The sequence below is a fragment of the Falco cherrug genome, chromosome 3 (assembly GCF_023634085.1).
Source record: "Falco cherrug isolate bFalChe1 chromosome 3, bFalChe1.pri, whole genome shotgun sequence".
In the NCBI taxonomy this organism is placed as follows: Eukaryota; Metazoa; Chordata; class Aves; order Falconiformes; family Falconidae; genus Falco; species Falco cherrug.
Window position 1 is genome coordinate 27,623,020 of NC_073699.1, and position 16,075 is coordinate 27,639,094.

The window sequence follows — 16,075 nt, forward strand, 5'->3', positions numbered from 1 at the left end:
GTGTAGCATACGCTGGCATGGCAGTGCCAGCGTGTCCTGGCAGCCAGGCTGGGCAGCTCAGAGCCAGCGACAGCCCTGGAGCCCCGGGCAAGTGACAGCAGGGCTGTGGCTGGAGCACAGCGCCCGATGCTGGGCTGGGGGATGGGTAGACCCAGCCTCCCACCGTTCCCCCAGCCTGGATGCACGCACGGTCCAAAAACCTCTGGCAGTGAACGTATTATCTTAAAAACAGCATTTCATTTTGTATCATAAAAACGAGAAGAAAAGCTTGCTTGCTCTTCAGCAGCACGTGCTGTTTGCCACAAACTCCACTGAAGGATGCTGCTGGCCATCTCGGAGAAAAGCAACAAAGCGCTGCACACACGTTCTGTAAAGAAAATGTTTTATTTAAAGTGTTAAATACCATCACCAGAATGAGTTTGATTTACATTAGTTGGTGTTCATTACAGGCCTAATCTGCCCTTTTTTTTTCTTGCCCCCAACTGTAATTCCTTTTACCTTTTTAAAATGTACTATGTACAAGACAGCAGTGATCACTGGAATAGTGCTATTTACATGACTAAACCATAAGTAGAGTTGCAGACGTGTGAAAATTAAAAAAAAATACATTAATTTTTTTTAAAATAAATACTGCATAATGACAAGTATGTACAAACCTTCCATGCGTCATGTCCTTGATTTTAAAATTGGAAATAATTTTTATAGGACTATGCATACAAGAATGTGTGAGCACATCCCACAGTATCAGGAAAATGGTTATGTATTTTTGTTTAATATCCTAGGGGATATTGTAGAATGCATGTTAGTAGTATTTATTTGCTGCTGGTAGACAGGTGTCTAAATTATTTTAATAAATACAATTTTACCAGTCTGTCCATCAACTTAACAATAATCCATTATATAAACTCTGAAGACAAGACACAATCTTGATTTATGTGATATTGCACAAAGTAAAAGGCATTTTAAGTGATCCTGTTATTACATGCCCTCTTATGAGGCATGTACAATTTATTAATGGGAAACTTCAACAGATTTTAAAATAAAATCAGAGTAATTCAGTGTGGCCTTAAAGGTAAATGTAATGTATATTTCAAAAATTATTGCAAGGTTTCAATATTAAACCTTAAAATAGGTATTAAAGGCATACAAAGACTCAGAAAAAAAGGATATCTTGTTATTAAATGTTAGCCAGTTACATTCCCTTTAAATAATGTAATTTAATGAGAAGCTTGAACTTGTAGCACCACCCAACGGTAGTTACTGTCTGCTACAAAAAAACAGGTTTTGAAGATCCATTGACTGCAGTGAGGGTTCTGCTAATGGTGTGAAACAGCTGTCAGAGTGGTACTGATAAGCTTTCTTTAAGGCTATTTTATGAACCAAAGACCGATATTTTCCAGACTGATACTACCTAATTATGTCTTTTGCAACACAAATGTAGTTTATGAAAATTGAACTTTACAGCAGAAGAACTGTACGAATTAGTAACCTTTGTTGCTTTTGTAATCTCAAAAATGTAGCAATTAATTTGGTTTAGTGCAAATAAAAGTGTTTCAATTTATTTCCTAAAAATCAACCAGGTACTTAATTTTTCCTCTTTCCAAAAACTTTCCAAGAAATGATAGTTCAACCTTTGAATGAAAGATGCTGGTGCTGAAAACAAATTTATTGAAGACATCTTACAATGGCCACGTGATTCCAGTATTTTGCTGTAGAATTCAATTTGAAGGTGAGAAAAAATGAAAATAAGTTACCATGCACTGTACAATAAATTGCAAAAAGTTCAAATATCTTCTTTATCAAATGCATGCTGAATTACATTAATGTACTCCCAAGCCATGTTGCAAAATCCTTTTCAACATGCTTGAAAAAAAGTTCTTAAACAATATTTTTCTCAAATAATTCAGAAATGCAGAACAATCTGCAACCCTGAACCAAATACGGGGCATAAGAGAGTAATAAGTCAAAAGGTAGCCATTTTAGAATATGATGGTCATCCTGGGAGGTAGAGGGGGGAAAGAGCAAAAGGAAGGAGAGGAGAGGGAGAAGAGAGAGAGAAAGGAGGAGGTAAAAGAAGTGTACAATTTGCACATTATGTTGAACTTTACAAGGCTTGTACCTTTTACATTTAAATAAATTTAATATATTACACTTATTTCTTGTCACATAAACAGAATTTTAAATATCTGCTAGAAATTATTTTTTGTATTTTTAATATACGTCTGCAAAAATACAGACCATGACTGATTTAAAGAATGATAAACGTGGTGTGTCTTTGTATCACCCTGTTGCATTCTCTTCCCTTTAAAACCATGCACTAGTGAAATTTATTTTTAAAAATAATATAAATTGTTGAAAATGGCTGATTTATTCTTTTTTTTTTTTGCAAGTTGCAGCCCCAAGAAAATAATTTAAGTGTTCAGCTAAATCTGTGTCCATGCAAAAAAGTTTCTTTAATTTCATACAGTACAGTATTATTCACAGAACTTTATTTTTCAGAAAGTCCATCATATCTGGGGATTCACTGTATTTATAGCTGGAGGTATGAAGCCTGCCACTTTAAGTCTTGAACCTTTTCAGCATCAGGAGTTTTCAGATCTCGAGCAACTGTTTCAAATGACTTTTCCAGCATCCTTGCATTCTTCTTTTCTTCCAATGTCTGCTAATCCACTGACTTGTAACATGGCTTCATGGGAGGGTAACTCCATTTCTGTGGCATAACCAAGCTTTAGGAGGGGAGGGCAGATAAATAAAGAAATGGGAGCAACAAAACAGATATGCCATTGAAAAGGACTTTTGTTGCATGAAACAGATTGATTCTTTTAGTTTAGTCCATGGCTTCAGATTGGACCAAAACTGAGTGTCCCTGAACTCCAAACCTATCAGTTCTTCATGACTTCAGTCCTTCACCTGAGGGCCTTCTGTAGGGCACAATGTGTGCAACTTCCTTGAGAACACAGGATCGCGTTGCAGCCCTAGAAACAGGCTCAGAAGACACAACATTAAGCATGCAGTGTTACCAGGGTTTGCGACCTGTAATTATTTTTTTTTTTTTTGTAACGCTGGTTGCTATGACAACAGTTTCACAGCTGCTATGAGCGAGCATACGAAGGTCCTGTTGAACTTTCAAGAGATGATTGGGAAGCTCTTCTAGTGAGAGGAGCTAAAGTTGGGTCTACTAGGGAAGAAGGAGGGAAGAGTTTGAACCACCCAATCACCATGTTGGACAGGTCCAGTTCATCTAAAAGTATCTGTGCCACTCCCATAAAGGATTTGTGATCCATACGTCCATAGTCTCCCCAAACAATTATCTGTTAGCAAAGGAAACACAAGAAAATAGAAAAATTTCAGCACAAATGATGACAGCTTCAATCTCATTCATCAAATATCTCTGTCTATTTAATTGTAGTAAGGAATGAAATGTATATCTGCTGACATAGCTCAGTTCTGTGTATACTAACCACGATGCAGTGACAGAAATGACCTGGGCAGTAACAGAGCAGTTATCCATGACACTAAAGGAAGCCCGGTGAGAGGAGGAGCCCATGCATATTGTAGAAGCAAAATAATCTACAGCTAACTTATGCACAGCATTGTCTACTTGCATCAACAGTTATTACTGTAGTATTTATCTGCTCAACCCGTACTTGAAATAGCAGAAATTGTCCAATGAAGTAAGGAGTTTGGAACCCATTCAGTGAAAACTGTACAGATGATGTTTTCAGATTCAGAAGAACATTGATGCAAATTACCTGCAAAACTTTTCCCTGGGGACTTTCTTCAAATGATAGAAGTTGCTGATAAAGTGGTTCCAGCGTTTTTCTTGCTACCTTTGTTTTCTTTTTGGCTATGCAGACTCCATTTTCTAATAGATACACCTTTACATATGGTGCTTAGAAGAAAGAAAATGAACAACAGTAAGTAAGGAAGTCCAGATTTTTTGCATATAGATGCACTGTTGCATCACCATATGATAAAACCTGCCTTTTACTACATATATAACTTATAAAAGAATCTCCACAAGCAGTATTAACATTTATTCACATGCAAAGCATCCATGCATTTTCTTTACTTTTCTCCCTGTTCTGATTTTTTCTTTACTTCTTTTTATATGTCTCTTTTGTCACAAAGTAATTCAGATTTTGACCTGGAAAAATCAGATATCCCTATACATAGCATCTTTATACTGTACAGTATGCAAAATAAGCCTGTTAAATAAATGAATTACTTGCATTGACTTTGGTGAGATTTGGATCAATGCTCCAAATTGTTAATAATTTTAAATTATCTACAAGGTGAAAATCAGTGAAGACTGACACAATTTCTATTTTGGCAGAAGAGCTCGCTAAAAATACCATTATATTGTCCTTTTCACATAGTGTTATAGGACACCAGATTATAAAATAAGGAGTAAGTATCAAATAGTGGTCTACTTTTAGAGTAGGTACCTGCTCCATACCTCTTGATGATTCCCTCTTCATCCCTAAGATTCCTGTATCACATCTTCAGCCTATACCTTACTTTCTGACCCCATAACCAAGGATGTGTTTGTTATTACTAAAATACTTTTGTGCCTTCTGGTAGCCCGGACATTAGTCTGATTCCCCCCCTCCCCCATGGCACTGGTTGATATTTTGTATACCATTTCAATACATTATGTATTTTGCTGTACAATACTGTAATCTACTCCTATATGAATTTGCTAAGCATTTACCTATGTTGAAGGGTAAATCCTCAGAAGTTAGGTGCTTATTGGATTATTTTTGGTAGAACTCTATTCTTGTCACTAAGATTTTTTCTTCCTTACCTGGCAGTGTCTTTGAACCTGGTTTTACAACAAGGCCACGGGCTCGGATTATTTCTACTTCCAGTTGTCCTTTCTTGTCCATCATTCCCACCTGGATATCTCCTAGACAACAAAAAGAAATCCTAATTCAGAAATACCTAAATATATGAAAAACTATATTCTTTTTTTATATAAGCATTTTTGTCTCCTCTGCATTCCACCAATATGTATAATCTGGATTTTAATATTTACCCTCTTCACTGCTATTTACATTAGTAAAACATTAAAAAACCTCACAGTAACATCTGTGTTCCACTTCCCATGCCCCTATCACTTCAAATTAAATTCTTTTTCTGTCTTAAGAATTTCAGATTTTAAAAAGGCAGCAAAGGAATTAGTACAAAGCATATCAAGCTCTGCAAAATTGCTTGAAATCTCTTCACCATGCCTCTAGTTTAAGATGAGGTACGAAAAGATAACTTGTAAATATAAAAAAGTTTGTAAGCACAATAATAACAAATACTTTGCACTTTAATTCCCGTTTTTACTCCATATTATCCAACTGATTCAGAGAAAGGACTGGTCTCATTAGCCACAATTTAAGATGGAAAACTGAAGAAAAAACCTGAATTTTTCAAAGCACCTTTCTACTTTTGAGCGTCTTAATGAGCATCCACAATTATATTCAACTTTGGCTGAGGTTATAGTTTTGGTCTTAACCAAGTTGTTCAAAACCACAGGGGAAATCTGTATTTAAAGACTTAGAATCTAGATAATTTCTGTGTTCTAATTACCAGACCCAGTAGATTATATCATATCTATAGGACATAAATACTTACCCATTGACGGTGTTGCCAAAGTCTGTCGTCCTACAAGCTGGGCAGGACCAAGTCCATCCAGAAAATCACTGAACTGGCTGTCTGCAGCCAACCTCACACCAGGGAAGATCAAACTAAAAAATAGTTTTTGTTTTTTTTTTAAAAAAAAACAAAAACAACAAATAAATACACTTGATTTTGCCCTTTTTTCTTTTCTAGATGTTTTGCATTTAGCATTTATGTTCCTCTTACTACTGCTCACAAGGAACTTATTTACACTGACAAGATTACAAAACAGTTACCGGAATTTTCAAAACTTCACTGTGTTCCACAAACAGCAATTCATTCTCCAGCATACAAACAAACAGGTGAAGGAAGCACTAATCCTCACTAAATCTAATTTCCACAGTAATATTTTTCCATCATGCTCCCTTTTCCCAATATATTAAAGACCACTGTTAATTACTGTAGTATTCATATGACCCTAGTTCTATAAGATACTAATACATGCCCTTACCAGTAAATTAGTTGCATGAAGGTAATGTTGCTCATGTTTCTCAGTCAACGTGAACTCAATGGCTGAATGTCAAATGTATCCAGTGAAATTATTACATTAGACTGAATACTGATCACTATTTTTAAAATCACCATTTAAAATCAGTATTCTTTAAAAACATTTTGTGAAAAATGTCTTTGAGAATGACACTTATTCAATAATGGAACTGAAATGCATTGTGGCAAACGACCAAAGTAACTTAAAATTCAAATTCTTGTCATCAATTATCTGTGACCCATTACAAGGCCACAAGAAATAATGAGATTTGTAATGACCAGCCATAAATAAACGTCCATCTAATTGCATATAGTGCATCAAGTTGGACGTGTAAGATATATTGTCCAGTATAGTTGTATTATCCAGTGCTGTGCATACCACTAATAAATCTATCCACGAGAAGATTTTTCTGGGCAATGTTTTGGCCATACCACTCAAAAGTCTTTAACTTGGGCTTTTACGAAAAGCATGATGCATGGCAGTCTCCTACTTCTGCCCAGATCATTTCTACAGGATTAATTAGCAGAATCTTTGAAAAACTCTTGAGCCCAATGAATGACACCTGAAAACGCTCTGGAAATGCAAAGCAGATATGCTAGGAGTTTTCAGATGAGAACCCATCCTGTTCTGTTTTTTACCCAGTGCACTCCACCTGCTTCCCCTCCTGCCACACTGCATGCTGACGCTCTGACCAGCCAGGTGCCTTTCTCATGGCATGGCAGAAACGATCCTCATCCTTCCTGCTTTCAACAGTGGGAGGCACTTTCAGTCGCAGGGGAAGACTTGGGCTCAGTCCATCAATGATAGTAGCTGGTGAAGGGAATTCTGACTAAACAGGACCTAAAGCCTTCACTGCACTTCTGTCTAACTACCAGTTAGACAGATCAACACCAGGTAACCACAGTTGTGACTGCTGCTTACTTTCCCTCAGAGCTGTAGCTGTTCATGCTCCCATCCGTTGACTCCCGGCTGGCCTGACGGGTCATCCAGTTCCTCATCTCCACAGCCAGCCCTGTCTCCGTGCTCCTCTGGACGGTGCTCCGCAGCTTCTTGCCCCCTGCTTCTGCAGAGACAAAAGAGAAGCCCCCATCGAACCATGCTGTCACAGCTGGGCGGCCCCGTGGGGCACCACAACACACCACCACTCCACGTGGTGGAGACACTCAGAGCCAGAAATTAATGACCTACATCAAAACTTCCTTTTAAAACTTACCTTTTTGTTTGTTTGGTTTTTTAGTTTTTTAGTTTTTAATAATAGGCAAGCATCATCATAAATCTCTTTTACAGGGCCTTAGCTCTGTCGCCACATGCTTTCCAAGGGCAGACAGCATATGCACAACACAAGCCTGCCCACTGAGGTAACCAGATTTACGCTATCCATGGTCTAGTGTGTTTAAAATGTGTTTTCTCTGGATGAACACCTCTCTATTAGAAATTCAATTAAAATGTTACCACTATGTCAAAACCTGCAGTGTCTGAGGAATGTTCTAATTCAGAGGAATGATTTAACTTAAAAATATTTGGCCATTACCTGCTAAATCAAGTTACAGACATCCGTTAGTAAGGACAGCAAACAACAAATCAAAAACCTTTCCCATGCTTTCTTCTCTATTCATGCTTTTCTCATTTCACTAGCTGCTTTAACTTTATATCCAAAAATTACAGCATTTACTTTTATGCACAATATGAAACTTCATTACCACCTCCAAGAGTAACAATTTTTGTATCTGCTTGCATAGTTTAATTTTAGTTGTTAAACTAGCAAAGTGACAGATAGCTGGATATCAAATGAGGGAAAAATACTCAAAACTTAATATAGTAGCATTTTACTGCAGGAATTTTGATCTAGACCTCAGCCAGATGGTACACCGAGAGCCCCCTCAAAAAAAAAAAAAAAAAAAAAAAGAAAACAAAATGAGGAGGGATGAAGCTTCAGTTTTTCTTTTGTGAATAGGATGATCACTCCATGTCACTTCTGATTTTTAAATGCTGTTCCCTGCAATGGTGCAAGGAATGCTGCATTCTGATTTCTTTTATCTGTTCAATATCCCCATATTCAGCTCTGTGATGAGTGATATAGTGATATTATAGATGAGCAATAATTCTAAATGTCCACGATGCCAAACAGTAACAGGATTCTTAAATATTGATACAATGAGGGTAGGATAATAACCAATACCTTAGGGACTCTCTCTCTGCAGTTGTCTGTAACCCCTGCTACCCTTTACATCTTCTCTGGCTCGCCACGTACCAGAGGTCAGAACTGTGGGGTCAGTGAAACTTTAGGGATTTCAGAAAGGAAAAGAGTAAGAGAGGAGATTGTCCTGGGATAAGGACTCACATCCCACGGAGAGCACAGGGACTGACTTAGAGCAGAGGACCTGCACCCTGGGACAGGGAATCGGAGAGGAACATCAATTTCAATGTCCACACTCAGTGTCGCTCTGTCCTACAGGCTGCAGTGTGGGTTGAAGTCTGCCAGGCCCTCCCGTTAGGAGGGATATTAGGTCAGATACAGAACACAGGAATTTTAGTGAAGTGGGAAATAAGACACCCAAACACCTTGAAACCCATTGGCCCCTTGTCAAGAAAGATTAATAACTTTACAATTTTTAGCAGTAGTGAGACATTTCTGTAGCAGTATCATGACTGGTTCAAATCATATTGCTTACTACAAGTCTTTACGCATTCCTTAAGACCATAACTTTTAATCAGTATATAAAAATAAGAGAAGTAATAATTTTCCTCTAGAACCTCAGCTATCCACATGTATTTAGTACCCAACAGAATGAAATAATTTCTGAAAACTATTTCTGAAAATGGCCATCAATATCTGGTGAAATAAACACAAATAAAAATGATACAAGGCTAATATGACATACGAAAAATGAAAGGCAGAAGTAAACTATTTCATTTCTGTTAGGTTGTACTGTTCCAATCATCTTCTGGATTTATTATTTATATTAAAATAATGAAAGCTGGCAGCTAACTTCCAGCACTGGTCCACAGTTGTTCTAAAATCCAATCACACACATCAATGAAATATTCCCACAAAACTGCCAGGAAGAAATTGTGCTATAGTTTTGTAGAAGACGTACACTGCATCGCAGTTACATGTGAAAGGCACATACCTCCTGAAGCTCCATGCTCTTTTCATTCAAGTACTGTTACAGGACATTAATTTTCCCTTGTAAGAGCTCTTTTGATTAGTAAGCATTCATTTCCACTCAGTCTTGTTGAATGGTGGTCATTCTCGGTTCATTGTTGCCAATATAAATTCTCTCATGCAAATTTAACAGAACATCTCTGTCTTGCATGATTCTTCAACCTCTTAGTATCAACTCTTTCAAAAAGTTTGGGGTTTGGGATAAATATGTGTTTGAATATGTGATATGTAAAGTAGTATTGAGTAACTTTTATTAGGCACATTTTTTTCTGAATTAGAATTCTAAGCCTGTATGCCTTCACTCTAGTGGAACACTCACAGAAAAAAATCAACACATCTGTTGCACATCAGTTTACTGAGAAATCAAGGCAGAACTGATGCAAATTGCCATTCAAGTCTTCATAGAGGCACATGTGTAGCTGTTCTTACCATCCCTCTGAATCTTATTTTTCAGCAGATTTACTTTCCAGCATTCATTTTGACTGAAATAAGTGCTCTGGTTCACATGAAGACAGGCCAACAGCTGAGAAGATACAACTTCGATACAATGTGAAAGTTAGGCATGCATACTATATCCAACTTTTATGTAAGTGCAGCTAAGGTAAACAGTAATTATTTTTACTTTCACACTGAATTTAAGGAGGATTGAAAGGAGGCTGTGTGAATAACTATTTTCCAGTTTTCAACAGAAACAGGCAGAACTCTCAGATGGTCTCAAAAGAGAAGGATCTGACCTTTTAGCAATAAGGCTCCTAATCATGATTTTGATGCTTCCTAAAATAAGAACTGAAGATTTTAACAGCAAAATGGCAATTTGGAATAGAAGTATAGAATAAGACCCAGATCACAGGCATGACTCCTGTGCCACTGCTTTAGAGATGAATATTCTTTCAGGATTAAGCTTGGCTAAACTAATGTGTAATAATACACATAAGAAATACCTATACTTGAATGCCCGCAATACTAGCAATGCATTGGTCCCTGCAAAAATGTAATAAATCAAAAATAATCCCTCATTTCCTCAAACTATTTAAAAGCAAAGACAAGATAATATTTACATAATTCATAATTTGTGTTTCAGAAATTCAGCGTTAAAATACTTCAAAGGTTGCAAGTAGTGATGAAAATGCAAAGTAGTTACTCAACTCAAAATAGCCTCTGGTGCCATACTTCTAAGCTGTAGCTGGGAGAAGATCTGATTGAAGGTTTTACCACTCTAGTAAATCCGAACTGTTTTCCCTCATTCCTGCCTGGAAATTAAAAACCTCTTCTGTTGTGCTAATTCAACTACTTGTGTGGCTGCATTCTGTTACTGGACACAGCCCAAAAAGAATAAACCAACAATATGTTTTAAAGTTTTCTTTTTTTTCTTTTTTTTTAGACAGATCATTTCCCCAAAACATTTGTGAAAACAAACATACAGTTGAATGAACCGAACTGAGGTGACGCTAACCTCTAGCTAAATGGATAACTTGGCAATGCATCTAACACTAACACAGAAGTAAACATCCAACTGGTGTCACTATAAAAGTGGGGGTTATTTTTATAATCATAAAGTACATAAACATATATACTCACCTCATGCAGACAGGTCTTAATCCTACCAAAAACTACCAAATACCTACAAAAAGGATGAGGCAACAAGACTCTGGTAGCATACTTTGTTGCCAAGTATGTTGCTGACCACCTAAACTGAAAATCATTTTACTCTGAGTTTACTGAACTCTAATAAAGAACATTGAAAATGTTCTCCAAATTAGTATAATCTAATTGCCCTAGAAAGAAGAAATTTCTCTCAAGTCGCCATCGCAAAATATGGAATACATTATCTGAAAAATACTAGTGCAGATTCTTGCAGCCATATTGTAAGGAGTGGAATAAATTACCAGAAATAATTGCTTTGGCATTTATGAAAGCACATTCATTCTTACAGTTAATCACACTGGTAATTTAACTAATATGGTTACTGCAAATAGACTCCACAGGCCACACTTTCTAAATTACAAATGGAATTATTTGGTCCCACAACTTGGAGTACAAATCACTTGCAAATTAGGGGTGCAAAACTACTGATACCATCTTCCGTATCAGATGAGGGAGAGTCAAAAACTGCAGTTGAATGCAACAGATTACCGTCCGTGATCTGGGATCTAGCCAGATGAAATCTGCCTCCAGTGGGGAGAGTGCGAGCTCAGCTTGCTCTCAGCAAGCACCAGGCACAGACCGCCGAGAGGATGTGGCCGGGGCACAGGCAGGGGCAGGGGGCTGTGCCAGCCCCCAGGTGGTACGGGATGTCTTGGTAGGACTTGTGCTGAGTAGAGAGCAGCTGTGGCTGCAGAAACACACTCAAGTGCTTGAGGTGCCTCTTCTCTGCTCTCTCCATCTCGCCAAAAAGGCTGCATAAAAACTGCCTCAGTATTTTCATCTGAACTCGCGATTTAGATCCACCAAGAGAATAAGCTGCCTTTGAATGACCATTTTTCAAGAGTAAAGCTCTTTACCTATCCAGGTTATCTGCTCTGGGCACGTTAAGAACAGGCTAGATAAAATCATCAGAGACAGTCTGAGACATCTGATCCTACGTAAGGAAAGGGGGACGGGGCAGGTCTGACACTCCCTTGCAGCCGCACAGTTCTGTGGCTGGAACAGCCCAGGTTTCAGCCACATTGAACAAGGCATTTAGCTCTTGCTGAAGCACTGCTGGGAACACAGATAAGCTGCTCCTCTCCTTGTGTCACCCACAGACACCAAAGAGCAGACATGGATTACAGTCTACTAATTTAAGCAGTATTTGGGAAACCCAGGTTCCACTGTCACCTCAGTTTGAGGAACTCAGAGCCCATCTCACTGATTCTCAAGACCAGCACTAACAACCAGCTTATGAAGCGCTGTGTTACGGTCCTTCTGATGAAGGTTTTTTACAGTGCATGCTGTCGGCATTTATGAAGCCTGAAGAGCATTTGCAAGTCCAGGGAGAAAACTGTAGCCAGGGGCTTTCCCATATTTTGCACTTCTAAGGAAGACTGGAAGACCTGTGTTCCAGTTCCTGCTCCCATGAAGATCTGAACATAAAACACTGAGAAATTCTGACGGGGGTGGGAATGACCTGCCCTGAGAGCCCAAAGGCTTCAGTAGGGAGTAGGGAAGCTCTTCCGTATGGGGGCAGCCAGGTTTGGAAAGTCTGAGAGAGCTGGGACTGACAGCCTCAGTTTGCACTCCAAGTTTTTACAATTTCTTGAGAGGCCTCCCTAGTTTTTCATTTTCAGTCCAGAAATACTTCAGTCTTGTCCTGTGCCTTTCTGTTTTCTTCTCTCTCTTTCCTCTGGCCATACTGGAAGCATGGTTAATTAAGATTAAGGTTAATTAAGACAGTGTCTAAGAAAAAGTGAAAGAAAGTGAGAACTGAACGAAATAATCAACTGTAAAACTGTTGCTTGAGCTTCTGCTCAAAGGCTGGTATAGAAGCTTTTGAGTCCCATCCTTGATGAATTCCCATATACAGGACCCAGAGGCAGGGATCACAAATCCCAGTTGTTCCGGGGATATAAAGCTTTGGCCAGAATGCAGAACCCTTTGTCTGCATTTCATTTCCCTGTCATGGCAAGGCTGGTCATACATTCAGTCTGGAAAAGATCCCCGTGGCTTGTTGCGGCCATGCCACGTGATGTGAAGTCAGTTTACCACACGCTGTTCCCAAGCAATGCTGTGGTTTAAGGCAGGCACCTGCTCCTTAATCTCTCCCACTTCATAATGTGTTTAAAGTTGTATTCTGCCACTTTAATTTCACTGCTGCACTGATGTCCATTCTCCAGTCCTAACCGACCCTTCAGCAAATTCTTCAGAGCACCAAACAATAGAAACTGCTTTTGTCTGTGTGGGGCATCAATCAGTTTAAGCTCTTCAACACTTGTGGTCCCAAAAGTTTTTGAAACATTTTTACAAGACTTAAGTATTAACAAAGAGCTGGTTTTCCACATACATAATAATTACTTAATGTCCCTATAATTCCAGTATCCCCTGTATTATAATTCAGAATCACTACTGAACATGCTACACAAAAAGGACAAATAGCCATCACTGACAGCTTAGAGCTTGTTTTCAATACCTGTACTATGTAACACTCCCTGAAAATCCTGATTACGTATCTACAGAACCACAGCACGGAGGTTTGCTGCTTGGCCACTCCAATGACAAAGAATTTACCCCTGATAACAGACAGCCAACAGACTGGGAGCCATCCCAGGGAACTAAAACTAAATAGCTGCACCTGTAAGGACGAAAGGTGTTAGTACCAATGTGATTTCCACTTCTGTTTTGATTACTTGGCTCTGACTATATAACCACAAACTGGCTACGCAGATCTGGTTGCATCCCTTCTTTTACAGATGTCGATTATGGATCTTGATTGTAATACAGTAAGAATATCAACTTTTTTATATTTTAATCACCTATCTGGCCCAAGAGAGATTGGGACATCTTTATTACGTTTATGCTACTTTTTTCAAATGTACGACTGCGGGGCCAAGTAGAAATGTTTTCTTCAAATCTGTGTAAGATATCTTTCCAAGTCAGCTGCTATATTGAGGTTTACTGAACTAGTAAACTACCCCTTGACTAGCCAGTCCAACCAATCCTTGTGGAGATCCATAAAGGTTTGAATCTAGCTTGGAAAAATACTCTTGCACATTAAATGCCTCAAACATGGGATCTTAAAAAAAGTTTAGTTATTATGCAATATGAAAATGTCAGACATCAAATGCAGAATTAATGTTATCCTAATTACTTTATTTAGAAATGGCCAACTCCTGACAGTGAGATGTGGATCAGGAACACAACTGCACAGAGCCACTCAGGCCTTTCCAGCACTTTTGCAGAAGCCTCTGTTTTTGTTACTGATAAGACCATTGGTTTTCTAAGCGTAGTCAGAGGACGCACCTGCCAAAAGCCTCGCATGACTCTGTAAAACTCAACACAAGAGATACGACAATGAAGAAGCACGTGGCTTTGCACCCCACAGCTGTATGTCCCACATGCCAAGTGACCTGAATGAACAGGTTTTGATGAACCCTCATTTGGACCCGTTAAGATCTCCACACAGATAGATGTTCTTCTCATTCAAGCATAATAGGTCTGACTTTGTGCATATTTTGTGCATGTGTCAAAACAGAATAGTAGCATTGTATATCCACTTTGTACTGCCTGTACAACAATCTATGTGACTACAAAAAATGCAAAGCAGTAGGAAATCAGTCTCATCCCCAAGCTATTAAAATCCTGAAAAAATAGAGCAAGCAATTTTGCGGAACTGCATTCTAATTTTATATAACATTTACATAAAGGAACTGCTAAATAGCTGCACACACATCTTCACTGCAAGAAATCTTTAAACCCAGTCTTTGATTTTGCTAATGACAAAGGATGAACATCTTAAGTAAAAAGAAACCATCTGAGTGCTAATGTTTTTATGTTTATACTTACATTCAGTTTTCTGGATGTACAGCACTCTTATGAACTTAGTAATAACAATTATTCCACCAAGCGTCAAGAGCAGATTAAAACTTCTTCAACAGTGAAGAGTGTATATATTGAGAAGCTTAGAATTGCTTTTTAATTTTTGTATTATATGAATTGACAGATACTTTCTAAATATGCAATAATGACAGTAACACTGTTCTTTATTGTAACCTTCATTATCTTTAGTATAGTCATTACATACATGATCAGACAGATCTGTGCAGCATTTTTGAATGATGGACCAAGTGTGTTGAAACAATTCAACACCCTCTATTAGGGCTTAATAAGATAGATGGTGCCAAGTAGTTGGATGGCTACTGAGATTATACAAATTAGAAACAGTTCCTCCTCCTAGCTTTGTCTAAGATGAGTAATGATACTATGCAAATATCATTATTTTAACAACCACAGTTACCAAAACTGAGCAAATTTCGCACTGTAATGACCCAATTTCAAACTGCTGCTGTTTAAACATTTACCTCTCCAACTGAAACAACGGCAACACAGTGTGCCTCTGCTCTGATTACACCGTTGACCTTGCCATTGAAAAATGACAATTACAGCATGTAGATGCGAGACAGGTTTTTTTCAGGTTTATGTAGGTACCACCAGAGATTAAATCTGTCACACACTGTAGCTTCACTGCCAGTCTTACAGCCATACCCGAGTTACCTGTTAGCTCTGCAAGTACATGCTGCAGTGTAACTAGCAGCTCAGAAGAGAAATACAACAAATACAAGACACAAACAGCTTCAAAACTCTGTTGGGCATTTCTATCATATAGTCAGGCTGAAGTATGTTGTACTTTGAATGTCAATCCTTCTGCAGGCTCTTCTACTTTTCTGTTGATTTTCCAGGTGCTTCCCAGAATACATGTGTCTTGTTTGTCACACTCTGTACTTTGCCAGCAACAGTATAGGTTTTTTCTATGCTTCTTTTTTAAAAGGTCTTATCCACCTTGGCATCTACAACTACTTCATCAGTGTAGTACCTGAGTGCAATTGGTACAAACACTTGGGACTGGAAAGAGAGATGCAAATTGCTGGAAATGACTTCTGTACTGCTTCCAGCCTGCAGCCAGCCTGAGGAGTTGCAGCACTGGGAAAGACCCAGCCCCGCCACACTGATGGAAAGGCTGACTCAGCTCAGCCCCTGAGCAGTGCCCTAGCAGCAAACATAAAAAGATTATTGACTATAAACTTAAATGTCGTACAGATTCTGTGTGGAATGATTATTAT

General features: G+C 38.4%; 1 protein-coding gene across 50 annotated transcripts in view; it reads right to left on the reverse strand.

Annotated features, from left to right (window-relative positions):
- Positions 1-365: 365 nt before the first annotated feature.
- Positions 366-16,075, reverse strand: part of RIMS2 (regulating synaptic membrane exocytosis 2) — a 485,159-nt gene continuing 469,449 nt past the window's right edge. For all 50 annotated transcript variants that reach the window (XM_055705905.1, XM_055705897.1, XM_055705915.1 and 47 more), the window contains 5 exons: positions 7,079-7,220; positions 5,626-5,738; positions 4,808-4,909; positions 3,753-3,892; positions 366-3,311 (listed from right to left, as the gene is read on the reverse strand). In XM_055705905.1, coding sequence (XP_055561880.1) covers positions 3,093-3,311; positions 3,753-3,892; positions 4,808-4,909; positions 5,626-5,738; positions 7,079-7,220 — 716 coding nt within the window. In that variant the 3' untranslated portion in view covers positions 366-3,092. The remainder of the gene's footprint in view (positions 3,312-3,752; positions 3,893-4,807; positions 4,910-5,625; positions 5,739-7,078; positions 7,221-16,075) is intronic.